Source organism: Mustela nivalis, assembly GCF_964662115.1.
Source record: "Mustela nivalis genome assembly, chromosome: 13".
NCBI classification, from domain to species: Eukaryota; Metazoa; Chordata; class Mammalia; order Carnivora; family Mustelidae; genus Mustela; species Mustela nivalis.
Window position 1 is genome coordinate 27,256,948 of NC_139032.1, and position 15,103 is coordinate 27,272,050.

Consider the following 15,103-nt stretch of genomic DNA (forward strand, 5'->3'; position numbering starts at 1 on the left):
GGAAGATCTTCATCTTGGACTTCTCAATCCTCCCCTTCCCTCCACTGTCCCATGTTCAAAGGCTTCGGAACTGGATGCATTACTAATTTTTTTTTTAAGATTTTATTTATTTATTTGACAGACAGAGATCATAAGTAGGCAGAGAAGCAGGCAAAGAGAGAAGAAGGGAAGCAGACTCCCCCGCCAAGCAGAAAGCCTGATGCAGGGCTCGATCCCAGGACCCTGGGATCATGACCTGAGGCGAAGGCAGAGGCTTTAACCCACTGAGCCACCCAGGCGCCCCTGGATGCATTACTTATAACGTAAGTGCTGGGATTCAGTGTTTAGTCACCGCCAAAGAGAACGAAGGACCACAATGTGAAACACGAGGCAAGCCCACCGCCTCGGCAGGCCTCTTACCGTTCAGGTTTCTGTTGTTCCCTGCTAGGGCTGCCTGCTTATCGGTTTCTGATTCTGCCTCATTTTCATCCATGTTGTAGTCCTCCTCTCCCCCCAGCTTTTGCTCGTGTCTTCCTGAAAAATGAGCACAGGCACAGCCAACACAACCCACATGACTCTCTCGATGCCGCAGGAGCTCCAGAGCCCAGTCACAGCTTATCAGGTCTCTCGGCGACCTCTCAGAGAATGGTGGCGCTTGTGTGCCCGCTGCCAGTATGAAGAGCTGGTGCGAGTCCTCCACTTCCGTACGCCCCCACTTCAACTCTGAGTCCCTATACACCCAGACCCTCAACACAGGGCTGTATTCTGGGCTGGAACTCGGAAAACTAGCTAATTAACCCCAAATCCCAGGGTTGTTTTTGTTTTTGCTTTTTTAAGCGGCCATCAACTCAAGGTTAAAGGAAGGTGCCCCGCTGTTGCTGGAAGCAGGTTTCTAGTTAGTGACGGCACCTCCTGAGAAGGGCCCCTGGCTCCAAGGAAGGAAATGGGAGTAGCTGCTGGGTGCCGAAGGCTTTTCCATTCATCACCGCAGTCAGCCCTGCAGAGGACCTCCACCAGGCTAGCTGATCAGGACCAAAGGCGTTCAAGAGGCATATTCATATATTTACATACACGTATAGGTAAGTAAGCACAATCTTTGAAACGCATGTCTGGGAGACCTGGTTCTAGTTACATCTCCTGCACTCACAGCCTGAAGTGGAAGCAAAGGCCACGCCTTTGGGCCCTGCGGCTTTACTCTACAGATGTGATGGCAACTGCGGCCCCAGGATGATGCGTCTCCCGCAGGCTCTCAAACCAGTCTCCTCATGCTACCCTCTGTGGCCAGTCTGAAACCTGAGTGCCACTGGGTCAGCCACTCGAGCTTCCTCTTCTTTTTAATTCTTTAACTGAAACCTTGTGAAAACAGTCTTCAGAAAGAGAAACTCGAGCACAAATGAGATCTGGAATCGGTAATTTCCACAAATAAGCACATTCTCCCGTTCTTGTTAGTGACCTGTCCCAGAGTACAGGTATTGTCCATAAGTGTTCCTGGCTCGGCTGGAACAGCTTTTAGGGACATAAATACATCCCAGAATATTGTGTTGATCTCAGTTTTCCCACACTTTATCTTTAAAAGATACACACTGTATCTTTGAAAAAAAAAAAAAAGAAGAAGAAGAAGAAGTGCACCAAACCAGATGGGATTCATGGGTCACTTTGCTGCCAGGCTCAAATATGCCCGAAACCCCATCTACCCAGTCACCGCCCCCACCGCCCCCCGTCACGGCCCCCACCCCATTCACCAGGCACTGGTGGTGACAACACGTGCGGATGCGGACCCAGGCGGGCCCGTGTTCCAGAGCGGGGGCCGCGATCACGGGCGCTGAGAGCCCGCCTCACCGCCTCCCTCCGGAAACCGCCCGCAGCCCCCGCCGAGCCGCCGGGTTACTCGGGACACCTCCACCTGCCCGCGAGCCGGCGCTCTTCCTCCCGCCTCCCGCCTGCTCGCCAGCGAACAAGAACCACCAAATCGCCGACGGCGCCCTCCGCAGGGGCCCTGCCCGCGTCCGACCGAGAGCAGAGGAGCGGAGTCCGCTGACGACCCACAGAGCGGCGCACCCACCTTCCTCGGCCGCGTCCTGCTCCTCCTCCTCCTGCCCATCAGGGATGACCAGCTGATCCCGCTCGAGGTCCTCCGCGTCCCGATTCTCCTGGCCGGCCGGCCTGGCCGCCGGCGCCCGTGCGGTCTGGCCCACCGCGCCAGCTCCCCCCGGGCCTCTGCCAGCCGCAGCTGCGTCCGCCTCCACAGCCTGCTCGCGGCCCGGCTCCGGCGGCAGCCCCAGGCTGTCCCTCGGAAGCTCCTCCTCACTGGCCACCTGGATCTCGTTGGTTTCCTCTGTGCAGGGAACAGTTAGCTGCGACCTCACCAGCATTTAGTTGAATTAAAATGAAAACAGAAACCCTCCCACCACTCAATTCCCAGGGCCTTCCCAAGGGCTGTGGGCTGGGAGCAACTGGGTGACTGGTTCTGTGGCGCGCAGACTGCGGCTTCTCCACACCTGCAGCTCAACTTCAGAACCGAGGAGAGAAGCGGTTTAGGAAGAAAATCTGGACAAGTTATTTGATTTCAGTGACAACCTGCGAGCCAAAGTTATCGGACCATCATATGTATCTGAGACAAGGCCCCTGTTCCCACGCGGCTGCCCAAGCCTCAGGCATCTCCCCGTAATCCCTCAGTCCCAATGATGTCCTCGGGGAAGCACAGCCTGGACCGTCACCAAGAACAAGGCACTCGGTCTACAGGGATGACAGTAAGACAAGGAAAAGCCTGGCGGCCCCAATTCCAAACACCCGGAGAGACCTTCACCTGCCTCCAGCAGCCCAAACCCAGCTCACCGGCTGCCTCCCACAGAGACACTTTGCCGTGAGGCCATCTGCAAAGATGCCGGACTGCCACTATGTCTATCTTAGGGCTTAAATGTGCAATTACCAGGCTTCACTTACCTCTCTCACCTTGTCTCTTCAAATCCAAAGCCGCCTCAGAACTGGGGGCTGGTGTCTGGGGCTCGCCGTGGCTGGGCACGATTCCTTTCACCGGCAGCACCTCTGCCTGGGGCAGGTCTGCGTCCTGCGGCCTGGGCTGAAGCTCGCTGGGGGCTCGGAGCTGAAACAGGAGCGCACGACAGCCGGGGGCTTCGTGACTTTAAACCTCACAACAACCCCATGCAAGGCAATGGACATCCTTCAGACAAAACACTCAAACCCCGAGAAAGGCCTTGATCTACCCTAGTTGTGCCACATACTACCTGGCATAAATGCAAAGGTCAAAGGTTAAGATCTCCCAGAAAGTACTTTCAGTAACAGATTAACAAGCAGGTTTCTAGCAGTCTGAGCAACAAGGACAAGGATGACCTGAACGCTATAAACAAACCAGACCAGGCTGACTTCTGCAGAACACTGGCCTGACAAGAGCAAAACACATTCTTCAAGGGCACATGGAACATTCCCCAGGCCAGAGGCTAGGCCATGAAACAAGCCTCAACAAATCTGAAATGACTGGAGAACATACTCTGTATGATGATAATCACGATGGACTGAAATTTTCAATGACAATAAAATTTGAGAAACTCACAAACATCTGGGAATTAGGCAACATGATCCTAAATTAAACCAATGGGTCAAAGGAATCACTAGGCATAAAGAGAGTATCTCGAAAAAAATTAAAACAAATACATGACATACCAAACTTATGGGAGGCTGTTAAAGCAGTGCTTAGGGGGAAATGTGCAGGTCTATATCAGGCAGATGGTAAATCAGTAACCTAATCTTCCACCGTAAGACACTGGAAAAAGAAGAGCAAACAGAACCTAACGCAAAGAAGGAAATAATAAAGGTTGGAGCAGGAATTCATGAAAAACAGAACAGAAAAACAGAGAACATGAATGAAATCAAAGTTAGTTCTTCAAAAAGTTGAACAAAATTGACAAACTTTTAGCTGGATTAACCAAGAAAAAGAGAAAACTCAAATTACTAAAATAAAAAATAAAATGGGACAACACTACTAACCTTACACAAATAAAAATATTAAAAAGGAACACCACGAATAACTATGTCAGCTTTGAAGACTTAGAGGACAGTAACCAAGTTCCGAGAACAATACAAACTACCAAAACTGACTCAAGAAACAGAAAATGTGAGGGCGCCGGAGTGGCTCAGTCGGTTGCGTCTGACTCTTGGTTTCAGCTCAGGTCATGATCTCATGGGCCGTGAGATCGAGCCCCACATTCTCTCCCACTGACCCTCCACCCCGTCCCTCTCTCTCACATTTCTTTAAAAATAGAAAATGTGTAAAGACTTGTTACATAATAAGAGATTGAATTAGTAATTTAAAAACTTCCCCCAAAGAAAAGCCCAAGCCTAGGGGCGCCTGGGTGGCTCAGTGGGTTAAGCCTCTGCCTTCGGCTCGGGTCATGATCCCAGGGTTCTGGGATTGAGTCCCGCATCGGGCTCTCTGCTCAGCAGGGAGCCTGCTTCCTCCGCTCTCTCTCTGCCTGCCTCTCTACCTACTTGTGATCTCTCTCTGTCAAATAAATAAATAAATAAATAAATAAAAGAAAAGCCCAAGCCCAGATGACTTCACAAGTGAACCTCACCAAGCATTTACAGACCAGTCAATACCAGATCTTCAAAAACTCTTCCCCCCAAAATACCAAAAACAAACAAACAAAAACCACCAAAAAAACAAAACAAAACAAAACAAAACAAAAAACCACCCAAACCCTGAAAGGAATATGCCCCAACTCATTCTATGAGTCCAATATTAATAGATACCAAAACCAAAAACACTACAAGAAAACCAGTATCTCTTAGGAATATAAACACTAAAATCCTTATCAAAATACTAGCAAACCAAATCCAGCAACATATAAAAAGATCATATACCATGACCAGGAGGGATAAACAACTATGAACACAAGATGAAACATGTAAAAATCCGTGTAACAGTGTATCAGTAGCATAACAGACAAAAAAACCCACATGATCATCTCAATAAACTGAGAAAAAGAATTTGACAAAATCCAACGCCTCCCGATAAAAACACTCAACAATTAAGATGAAAAGGGAAGGGGTGCCTGGGTGGTTCAGTGGATTAAGTGTCCAACTTTCGGTTTGGGCTCCAGGCTCCGGTCATGATCCCAGGGTCAGGAGGTGGGAATTCTTGCTGAGCTCAGAGGGGAGTCTGCTAGGGATTCTGTCTCTCCCTCTCCCTCCCACCTCTCTCCTGTGCGCTCTAAAATAAATCTTTAAAACAAGAAACAGAAGGGGACTTCCTCCACTTGATAAAGTCTATCCATGAAAACACACAGCTAACATCAAGCGTAACGGTAAAAACGGGATGTTTTCCCTCCATGATCAAGAGCAAGGATATCTGGTTTTCCACTTCCGTTAACACTGAATGGAGGTTCCAGCCAGTGCAATCAGGAAACAAAGGCATCCAGAGTGGGAAGGAAAATGTAAAACTGCCTCTGCTTTGATGACATAATACTGCATATAGAAAATTCAAAGAAATCAGATACCAAAAAATACTATTAGAATAAAGATCAGCAAGGTTGCAATATACCAGATCAAAATAAACGAATGAATTCTATTTCTACAGAACTAGCAATGAATATGAAAATAAAACAATTCCATTTGTAATAGCATAAAAAATAAATTGAACAAAGAAGTACAAGACTTCTGTAAACTATAACACATTGTTTGAGAGATTTTTTTAAAGGACTTAAATGAGTGGAAGGACGTCCCACATTCATAGAACAGTAGACTTAATGTTGCTAAGACGGCAATACTTTCCAAACTGATCAACAGACTCAATATAATTTCAGTCAAAATCTCACCTGGCTTTGTTGAAGAAACTGACAAGCAGATCCTAAAACTCATATGGAAATTCAGCTGGCACAGAATAACCAAAATAGTCCCTTAAAAGAACAACATTGGGGGTACCTGGGAGGCTCAGTCAGCGAAGCACCTGCCTTCTGCTCAGGCAGTGATCCTGGAGTCCCTGGATCGAGCCCCACATCAGGCTTCCTGCTCAGTGCAGAGCCTGCATCTCCCTCTCCCTCTGCCCCTACTCCCACTTGTGCTCTCTCTCACTCAAATTAAATAAATCAATAAATTAATTAAATTAAATTAAATACAATGTTGGAGGGGTGCATGGGTGGCACAGTCTAAGCATCTGACTCTTGGCTTTGGCTAAGGTCATTACCAGCCCTGAGTCAGCTCCATGCTCGGTGGGGGGTCTGATGGAGATTCTCTCTCTCTACTCTTCCCACTGTCCCTTCCCTAAGAGAAATAAATATTTTTAATAAATTAAAATTTAAAAAAGGAGGCACCTGGGTGGCTCAGTCAGTTAAGTGTCTGCCTTCGGGTCAGATCACGATCTCAGGGTCCTAGGAACAAGCCCAGCTCTCAGCTGGGAGAGCCTGCTCTTCCCTCTCCCTCCGCTGCTCCCCCATTTTTGTTCATAAAATCTTTAAAACAACATTGGAGGAGTCATACCCCCTGAATTCAAAGCTTACTACAAAGCCACAGTAATCAAGGCTGCACATATGGTACCAAAATAAGTGACAAACAGACCAATGGAATAGAACTGAGAATCTGCAATAAACCCTCATAGTTACAGTAAACTGATTTTTGACAAGGGTCTCATGACAGTTCCATGGAAAAAATAAGTTTTGTGGGTTTTTTTTCCCCAAAAAAAGTGCCAAGAGACAACTGGATATCCATAAGCAAAACAGTGAAGTGGGACCCCTACTGCACACCAGATACAAAAAATTAACTCAAAATGGGCCTTAGGACTAAATCTAAGAGGTAGAAATTATAAAACTCTTACCTTGGATTAGGCAAAGCGTTTTAAATTACAACACCAAAGGAACACACAACAGAATAAATAAACTGGACTTCATCAAAATTTAAAACTTTCATATTCCAATGAACACCATGAAGAAAGTAAAAAAAAAAATAGGAAAATATACTTGCAAATCATAGCTAATATTTTCATATATATGAATATATAAAGAACTCCAACTCAATTATAAAATAACTCAATTTAAAAATGGGCAAAGTGTACAGACATTTCTCCAAAAAGATACAAATGTCCAATAAAGCAGAAGAAAAGATGCTCAGGGTTAGTTACCGTGGAAATGCAAACCCAAACCACACTGACCCAGGGCCCCACACCCACGAGCATGGCTACAATGATAAAGACAGGTAAGAGCTGGCCAGGATGTGGAGAAACGAGACCCCTCAAACTGCTGGTCAAAATATAAAAGAGTGTGATTGGTTTTTGAAAACGGTCTGGCAGTTTGTCATGAAACATCGAGTTACCATATGACCCGGCAACTCCACTCCTAGGTATACACCTAAGGGAAATGAAAACTTACTTCCATACAAAAATGTCTACACACATGTTCATAGCAGCATTATTCATAATCTGCCTAAAACTAGAAATAACCCGAATTCCTATCAACTGACAAATGAATCAACAAAACGTGGCCTCTGCACACAATACTGTCCAGCACAAACAGGAGTGAAGCAGTCACACATGTGAACCCACGGGCGAACCTGGAAAGCTGTACACTAAGTGAAATGATCCAGACACACACAGTCACATGGCTATGATTCTACCAACAGGAGATGTCCAGCTACACAAATCGATGGAGACAGAAAGCAGATTAATTGGTTCTCTAGGACTGAGTGGGGAGAGCAAACGGTTATGGGGTTTATTTGGGGGAACAAGAATGTTCTAAAATGGACTGTGATGATGGCTGCACAATTTTGTGAATAAACGAAAAACCAACGAATTGTAACTATATGTGGGTGAATGGAATGGTCTGTGAAGTGTCTCTCAATAACGCTGCTGTATCTACAGCCAACAAACATGCAGGTTTCCCAAAGGCCTCGAGCAGCCACGTCATGGGCTGAGCGGCACGTGCCAGGCCACCAGGGGCGCTCAGCAGCCACACCCCTGCCCCGCTGGTGCAGGGACCACAGTACTGAAGCCTCTCCCAGGGGGGCTGCAGACTTCCGCTGAAGCAGCCCCGCTGACGCTCTGAGCCAAAGGACAGAGCCCGGATGCCCTTCAGAGTGTCACGTCCTGGGAATAGCTGGCGTGTCTCAGGGAACCAAACCCACAGCGGAGAGCAGAGATAAGTGCCAATCCGTCTGCAGACAAGGGAACAGGATGCCTGAGGAGAGGCGAGGAACGCCTTCTGGAATCCTGGGCAGAAAAACTCCCCGAATTACCTGCTGGTTTTGGTCCTTTTTCTCACTCGGGTCTCTGGAAGCAGCGGCCTCCTTCCCCTTCCTCGTGACTTCTTCTATCCGCTCCTCACACTGCTCCTTCGCCTCCTTCATCTGACTGATGCACTGGCTCCTCCGGGGGGAGAAAGCAAAGGGAAAGACAAAGATTTAGGGACGGGTCTACACCGCAAGTCTCCCCTGCCATGCACGTGCAATCCACCGCGTCAGACACGGCTCCTCTTCCTCCTGGGTCCAGCTCTCCACCTCGAGAGGGCACATAAGGCATGTGGTTTCAGCACTAAATGGCAAGAAAACTGGGAGTTGGCTGAAACTACAAATTTGTCACACTGTTCTAAAACAGGTGAACTTCATTGGTTAGGAAAAAATAATTCTTGGGGCGCCTGGGTGGCTCAGTGGGTTAAGCCGCTGCCTTCGGCTCAGGTCATGATCTCAGGGTCCTGGGATCGAGCCCCGCATCGGGCTCTCTGCTCAGCAGAGAGCCTGCTTCCCTCTCTCTCTCTCTGCCTGCCTCTCCATCTACTTGTGATTTCTCTCTGTCAAATAAATAAATAAATATACTTAAAAAAAATAATAATTCTTACGGACACCTGGGTGGCTCAGTCGGTTAAGCGTCTGCCTTCGGCTCAGGTCATGATCCCAGAGTCCTGGGATCGAGCCCCATGTCAGGCTCCCTGCTCAGCGCGGAGTCTGCTTCTCCTTCTCCCTCTGTGCTCGCACGCACGCACGCTCTCTCTCTCTCTCCCTCCCTCTCAAATAAAATATTTTAAGAAGTTTTTAAAATACAAACTGTGGTATAATCAGAGATAGCTATATGGTCTTTTCCCCTCTGAGCTAGGTCTCTGAGCTATTAGCACAAAGCTCCTAAAGCCCTTGGAATTTCCTGACTTATAGGAGGGTCTTCTGTCAGTCAAATGAGCCCCCTGGATCACACCCGAGTTTGTGATAATGTGCCAGCTCACAGAGCCTGACAATGGGGGCGGGCGGCCAGGGGGATCACCCCCATGATTAACAGGCCTGGAACTTTTAGCCCCACCACCTCCCTCCAGGGAACAGGGAGAGTAGAGCTGGAGTTCAATTATGTGGCCGACGATTTAATCAATCGTGCCTATGTAGTAAAACCTCAGGAAAAATCTCTGGGTGAAAGGCTTGACAAGCTTCTCAGTCGGTGAACACCACGTACTAGAAAGGTGGCACCCCAACGCCACCAGGAAAGGAGCTATTTCTCCTACAACGGCCTTAAAACCAAGACTCCACCATGTGTTCCTGAGATACAGCCCTTCTAATGAGCCTCTCGTCGTGAGCACAGCCCTGGGCAGAGTTCTGTCAGCCATCCTAGAGAAGAACCAACCCTGAGGGGTTCGGGAAGCACTGAACTTGTAGCTAGGAGACAGAGTATAGGTGCCTTGGGGACACGCAGACCTTGTGGGTGTCATGTGAAGAGGGAAGAGTCTTGTGGGACTAAAGCCTGTGTGGTTTGTGCTAACACTAGACAGTGTCAAAATCCAGCCGGACTTCCACTTCCGGGAAGATGTATTTAAAACAAACAGAAGAGGATTGAATTGGTAGGAGAGAAGGCAGACTGGCCAGGGCTTTGGGTCTACAGAACACCCCAGTGGTGACACCGGAGAGCGCGTGGGAAGAAGCCTGTGTTTCGGCCCCCACTGATGGGAATGTGTCCTCTCCCCTCGGGGTGGTAGCCAAGCAAGTCAGCGATGAGTCAGGGCTTCTCCCAACAACCAGAGGTTTCAACTGAAAACCACCATCACCTCAAGCACCAAGAAGATCTCAAATGAGTGAAGAGAGACCACCAACAGATTCCAATGCTGACATGACAGAGAAGTTACAATGATCTGACAAACATTTCCAAACAGGCACCAGAGAAATGTTTCGGTGAGCAATTCGAAGATGCTTGAAACAAATGAAAGACTAAATGTCTCAGCAAAGAAACAGAAGATGTAAGGAAGAACCACATGGAAATTTCCAAACTGAAAAATGCAATAACCAAAATTAAAGAACTTAAGGAATGAGTGCAGGTAGCAGAATGGAGGCAAGAATCCATGAACTGCGAGAGAGAACAACAGACATGACCCAATCATAGTAACAGAAAACAGACTGGGGAGAAAAAGAAAAAGAAAACAAACCCACTGGGAGATCTGCACAACTATGACAGAGATCTAACATCCCCGTCCTGCGTTCCAGAAAGGAGGAGACTTTCCCAGTGGGGCCCACTTAACTAGTCACCTGTACAACCATGCCCAAAATACTACTCCTCTTAGCTCATCTCCAGGACCACAGGATACCTCTGCCTCACCCAGACCACTCTGAGCTCCTCACGTCCTCTTTCTCTTCTAGAACAAGTCCTACCTACCCTTCTCTACTCCCCACTAGGTAGGATTCCATTCTAAGTGACCTTCCCTAAGAAGTCTGTTTTTGGGTAATAGAGAAGGATTCACGAAAATAACCGTGTAAGAACAGTATCTGAAGGTACTTTCAGAAAGTCGGTAAGTTGGCTGATCAGGTTTGGCTGGGAGAAACAGGAAGGGCAAATGATACCAATCTGCTCCTTCCATAAACTGAAGTCTCATGTAGGTAGCCCAGCACCAGGATGGCCGTTCTGAATCATCAGGGATACAGCACGATCCTAGCACGGGTTCGTGATCCTAGCACGGGTTTCCAGCCTCATGATCCAAGATGGCTACAGTGGCCCAGCCATCTTGCATGAGTCCCAAGCAACAGGAAGGAATGAGGGGAGAGGTAAACAAGATGGGGTCTGGTGGACCATCCTCAATTTCAGAAGACTTCCTATGGTCCTGTGCTTCCACTTCCTTCCCACACTGGCCAGAACTTGGTCACCAGGCCATACTTCACTGCAAGGAGGGTTTGGAAATGCAGGAATTACACTGTGGGAGAAAATCATGGATCTGGAGAAGCCATGGCCAGTCTTTGCCACAGGCAGTTTTAAAAATATTTTGAGCCACAAAATATTAGTAATTACAAACTCTCCCAAGTTGAGAAGATATCCAAAATAGACTGTTCTGTTAACTTAGATTAGAATGGGAGACACCAATCTTACAAGACAGAATTTAGGCTTGGTTTAGTATGCATACAGCTGGGAACCTATAGAAATAGTCATCAATGTCTGTATACAACACAGGTTAGTACACACGCAGAGCTCTTTACCCTGCAGCCGATGGGGCCTAGAAACAACCACACCTCAGCAGCAACAAACACACCTAGTATCCAGATCTTGGCTTCTTTTTTTTTTTCTTAAGGTTTTATTTATTTATTTATTTTAAAGAGAGAGAGAGAGAGAGCATGAGATCAGGGAGAGTCAGAAGGAGCAGCAGACTCCCTGCTGAACAAGGACCCTGATGCGGGACTTGATCCTGGGACTCCAGGATCATGACCTGAGCCAAAGGCAGTCGCCCAACCAACTGAGCCACCCAGGTGCCCAGAACTTGGCTTCTTAATACCACTCTCCAATTTAGAGAGAGAGAGAGAAATGGTTGATTGAGGGGGCATCCAACTGGGTCCCTCCCAGTACAGAGGGAGAGATAACAGAGTAACTTTATGGTGAAGAAACCAGATAAACACTACCTCAGTAAGGGAATCAAGATTATCATCAACAGGGACAAGCCGTATGGATAGTATGGACCCTTGATACCAAGTAATGAAAGTGGTACTTGACCTCTGTGGCCTTCCTCCTAGAAATGTGTTGCCCCAGTTTAACCATGAAAAAAACACCAGATAAATCCCAACTGCAATAAACTATAAGAAAACATACTGACCAGCACTCCTTAAAACTAACAAGATCATAAAAAAGTAAGTCTGAGAAACACTCACAGCCAAGAGGACTCTAAGAAAACGTGAACAGAGGGACCGTGGGAATGGACGGACCGTGGGAACGGACGGACTGTGGGAACGGACGGACTGTCCGGGAAGAGAAAAAGGACATTAGGGGGAAACCGAGGAAACACAGACAAAATATGAACTTTAGTTAATGATGGATCCACACTGGTCCATTAACTGAGCCAAATAAACCCCATCAGTGGAAAGCATTAACAACACGGAAACCGGGTCTGCAGTACACAGGAGCTCTTGTAATACTTCTGCAAACCTGAAACTGCTCCAAAATTTAAGCTTCATTTTAAAAAAATAAAAAAAAGAACAGAACTGAAGGATGCCCAGGCAGTATCAGAAAATTGTTACTGGAGCCCATCACCTGGCTCAGGCTGAGCCCCCTTTTAGCTAAGATATTCTGAGGCATCACTGGAGCTTTCAGCCTAGAGTTTAAGAGCATCCTGTGTGTCAGGGTTGTAGAGTAATTGAGAGAATTACCCATTTGTAGAAATAAGGAAGTTGGGAAGTGACCTGAATGTGGGCCGCTGACCAGGGTCAGAGAGAGAGAGATAAGGCTGAAAGCAGAAGCTAGACCTGGGGTTTCCTGGCTCTGTGCCATGCTCTTTCTAGGGCCCAAGCTGCCTCTTCTGGGTCACGGGCCCTTCAGAGCCAGCTGTACGCACACTCAGCCCACAGCTCTTATAATGTGACCTACGGTGCAAAGGAGTCCGTGGGTCCCCAAAAACCACATGCAGAGAAGGGCATCAGGGGTTGCAGACAGAGCAGAAGACAGACTTCCAGACTTTGGACAGCTTACAGATCAAGAGAAGACTTGCTGAAAAATTCATTTAAATAAAACTGTCACAAACAGGCAACTCGCAGGTGATAGATTAGTACGCAGTAGTTCAAACGCACAGAACAAGAAGAGAGACCGTCTAAATCCCGAACGTACTAAACATGCCAGTTCACTGTTAGCTGACAGCATCCCAGACGCTCGGGACCAGCCAACGAACAGGGGCACAGCCATTCCTGAACCTTCAGAAACCTACAAATGGGAAATACGTACTGTTTTCACCTGCTCTCAGCCCTGCCAAAACCAAGGACAAAGATCCTTGCTCTCCCAGCCTTGCGGGTGGAGACCAGCTTCCCCCATTCCAGCTCCACAGCGGTAAGGAAACAGCCTCAGAATGAAGCTCAAACACCGGGATGCAGGCCGGGGGGATGGTGACAGTGTGACGTCCCAAAGGCCTCAGGTGAGTGTCCGCTTCCATGCACGTGCCAACCGTTCAGCCACCAACTAGAGCGAAAACGCAGACACGCGGGACCTGCCGCCAGGGTGATCATGGCTGGTGCGATGGATGCGCGGGTCGTACGCCACACAGGAGTCTACGCAGGCGGGGGGCCTGATCGTCTAGGACGCAATCTCAGGGCATGCTGGGTCTCGTCCAGTAATGGCTCTGGCAAACTATCTCCTCGTGGCATGGAAATGAGAAGACAAGCAGTTCACATGAGAAGCCAACCCTACGTGCTCTGGGGAGGAAGCCTGCAAGGCAGTGTGTGACCAAGACCGACAAGAACGTGACCGCTTAGTGACATCTGCCACAGGGAGCGAGGAGTGGGGACGCCGATTCGGAAGAATGAACACTAACTTGTGCATCAGGAAGGCGGCCTCACTGTCCTGTCCGCTCTTCCAGTCCCAGCATTGCCGGTAGAAAAGGGTCAGGCCCGAAAGGGTGTTTCCAGAGCGGCTGTGCAGGTGACCTTCCGCTGTCCCACCAACAGAATGCACAACTTCGTAGATATTGCTAACAAGAGATCTGCACCCTTCATCAGGTCAAAAAAGGTCTCTAACCCAAAGACAGCTTCCAACACTCCATGAACATCATCCCCAGGAAACACACCATATCTGGGATAACATTTTGGGCACGACCACTGCAATACTGACGTCAGCCAAAAAGCGTTTCAAATTAGCCATCAACCTCCTAAGAGAAAAAGGGTGAGTCCAGCAGGCCTGGCCACCTTCCCTGTCTGCTCCGACATGGGGAGCAGAGCCACCCTCCCGTCGCTGGGCCTGGCTGCTGCTGATTTCCAGTGAGGTCGGCTCCTTCTGAGTCAACATACATCAAGTGAGGGCATTAACGGCTTATCCTATTTCAAAGAATGGAAGGGAAGTGCGTTTGAAGGTTTCTTCTAAGGATGAATAATACAAAGACTGGGCCGTCTTCACTTCTGTCTGAGTGCTAGTGATCGTTGATGACTAGCCCAGCTCAGGGATCCTCAACTGAAGACCACCGTGTTCAAAGCCAGGGAAAACCCCGTTATGAGGTCTGCCCTGTGCACTGCAGAATGGTGACCGCAGGTCTCCGGACATTGCCAAAGGTCTCCTGGGAGCAAAATTGCTGACCAAAATTGAGAACCTCTGGCCTGGCTGAAGAAGGTTCTATATGCATATTTTCTAATTACGTTACCCTTCTACTGACGTTAGTGCATGTCCTCTGCATGCTTATATATTTAGGGCTTCCTGGCTTTAGTAGTATTTTGTTTTAAAGTGATCAGGATGCTACCACAGTGAGTGGACAATGCTTTGGAAGGACCTGAGAATCCCAGTGAGGGCAGTGCGGTGAGGAAACTTATTCAGAGGGCAACTTGGCAATTTATGACACTGAACCTACAGATGAGTCCTTTTTAGAAGGAAATAATTCAAAATAATTATCTTTTTTAAAAGGTATACACATTCCTATCAGGCTAGTCAGAATAATCAAAAACTTAGAATTAACCAAAATACCCAAACACGGACATCATGAGGTAAATTCTGTGCCTCCATAATACTAACCAGCCATTTTTAGTGATGCCACATTTTGGAGCAAGTAAGGACTTCTATTTATAAATAACACAAGCAAGTGGAAAACAATGATTTAAAACTGTTACCAGTGACTGCAATTATATGAAAAATCTATATGACCTTGGACACAAACTAGGGAGAAGTCAGCCAACAGGAAAGAGGACGGGGCTCATAGGTGGCTGT

At 47.8% G+C, this 15,103-nt stretch overlaps 1 protein-coding gene across 3 annotated transcripts in view; it reads right to left on the bottom strand.

The window, feature by feature from the left end:
* The window catches only part of GOLM1 (golgi membrane protein 1), a 58,641-nt gene that overhangs the window by 7,896 nt on the left and 35,642 nt on the right, over window positions 1-15,103 (bottom strand). For 2 of the 3 annotated variants that reach the window (XM_082696548.1, XM_082696547.1), the window contains exons 6-9: window positions 8,221-8,350; window positions 2,923-3,082; window positions 2,042-2,314; window positions 400-513 (exon numbers count right to left, since the gene is read on the bottom strand). In XM_082696548.1, coding sequence (XP_082552674.1) covers window positions 400-513; window positions 2,042-2,314; window positions 2,923-3,082; window positions 8,221-8,350 — 677 coding nt within the window. The remainder of the gene's footprint in view (window positions 1-399; window positions 514-2,041; window positions 2,315-2,922; window positions 3,083-8,220; window positions 8,351-15,103) is intronic. The other variant, XM_082696549.1, reaches the window with a different exon arrangement.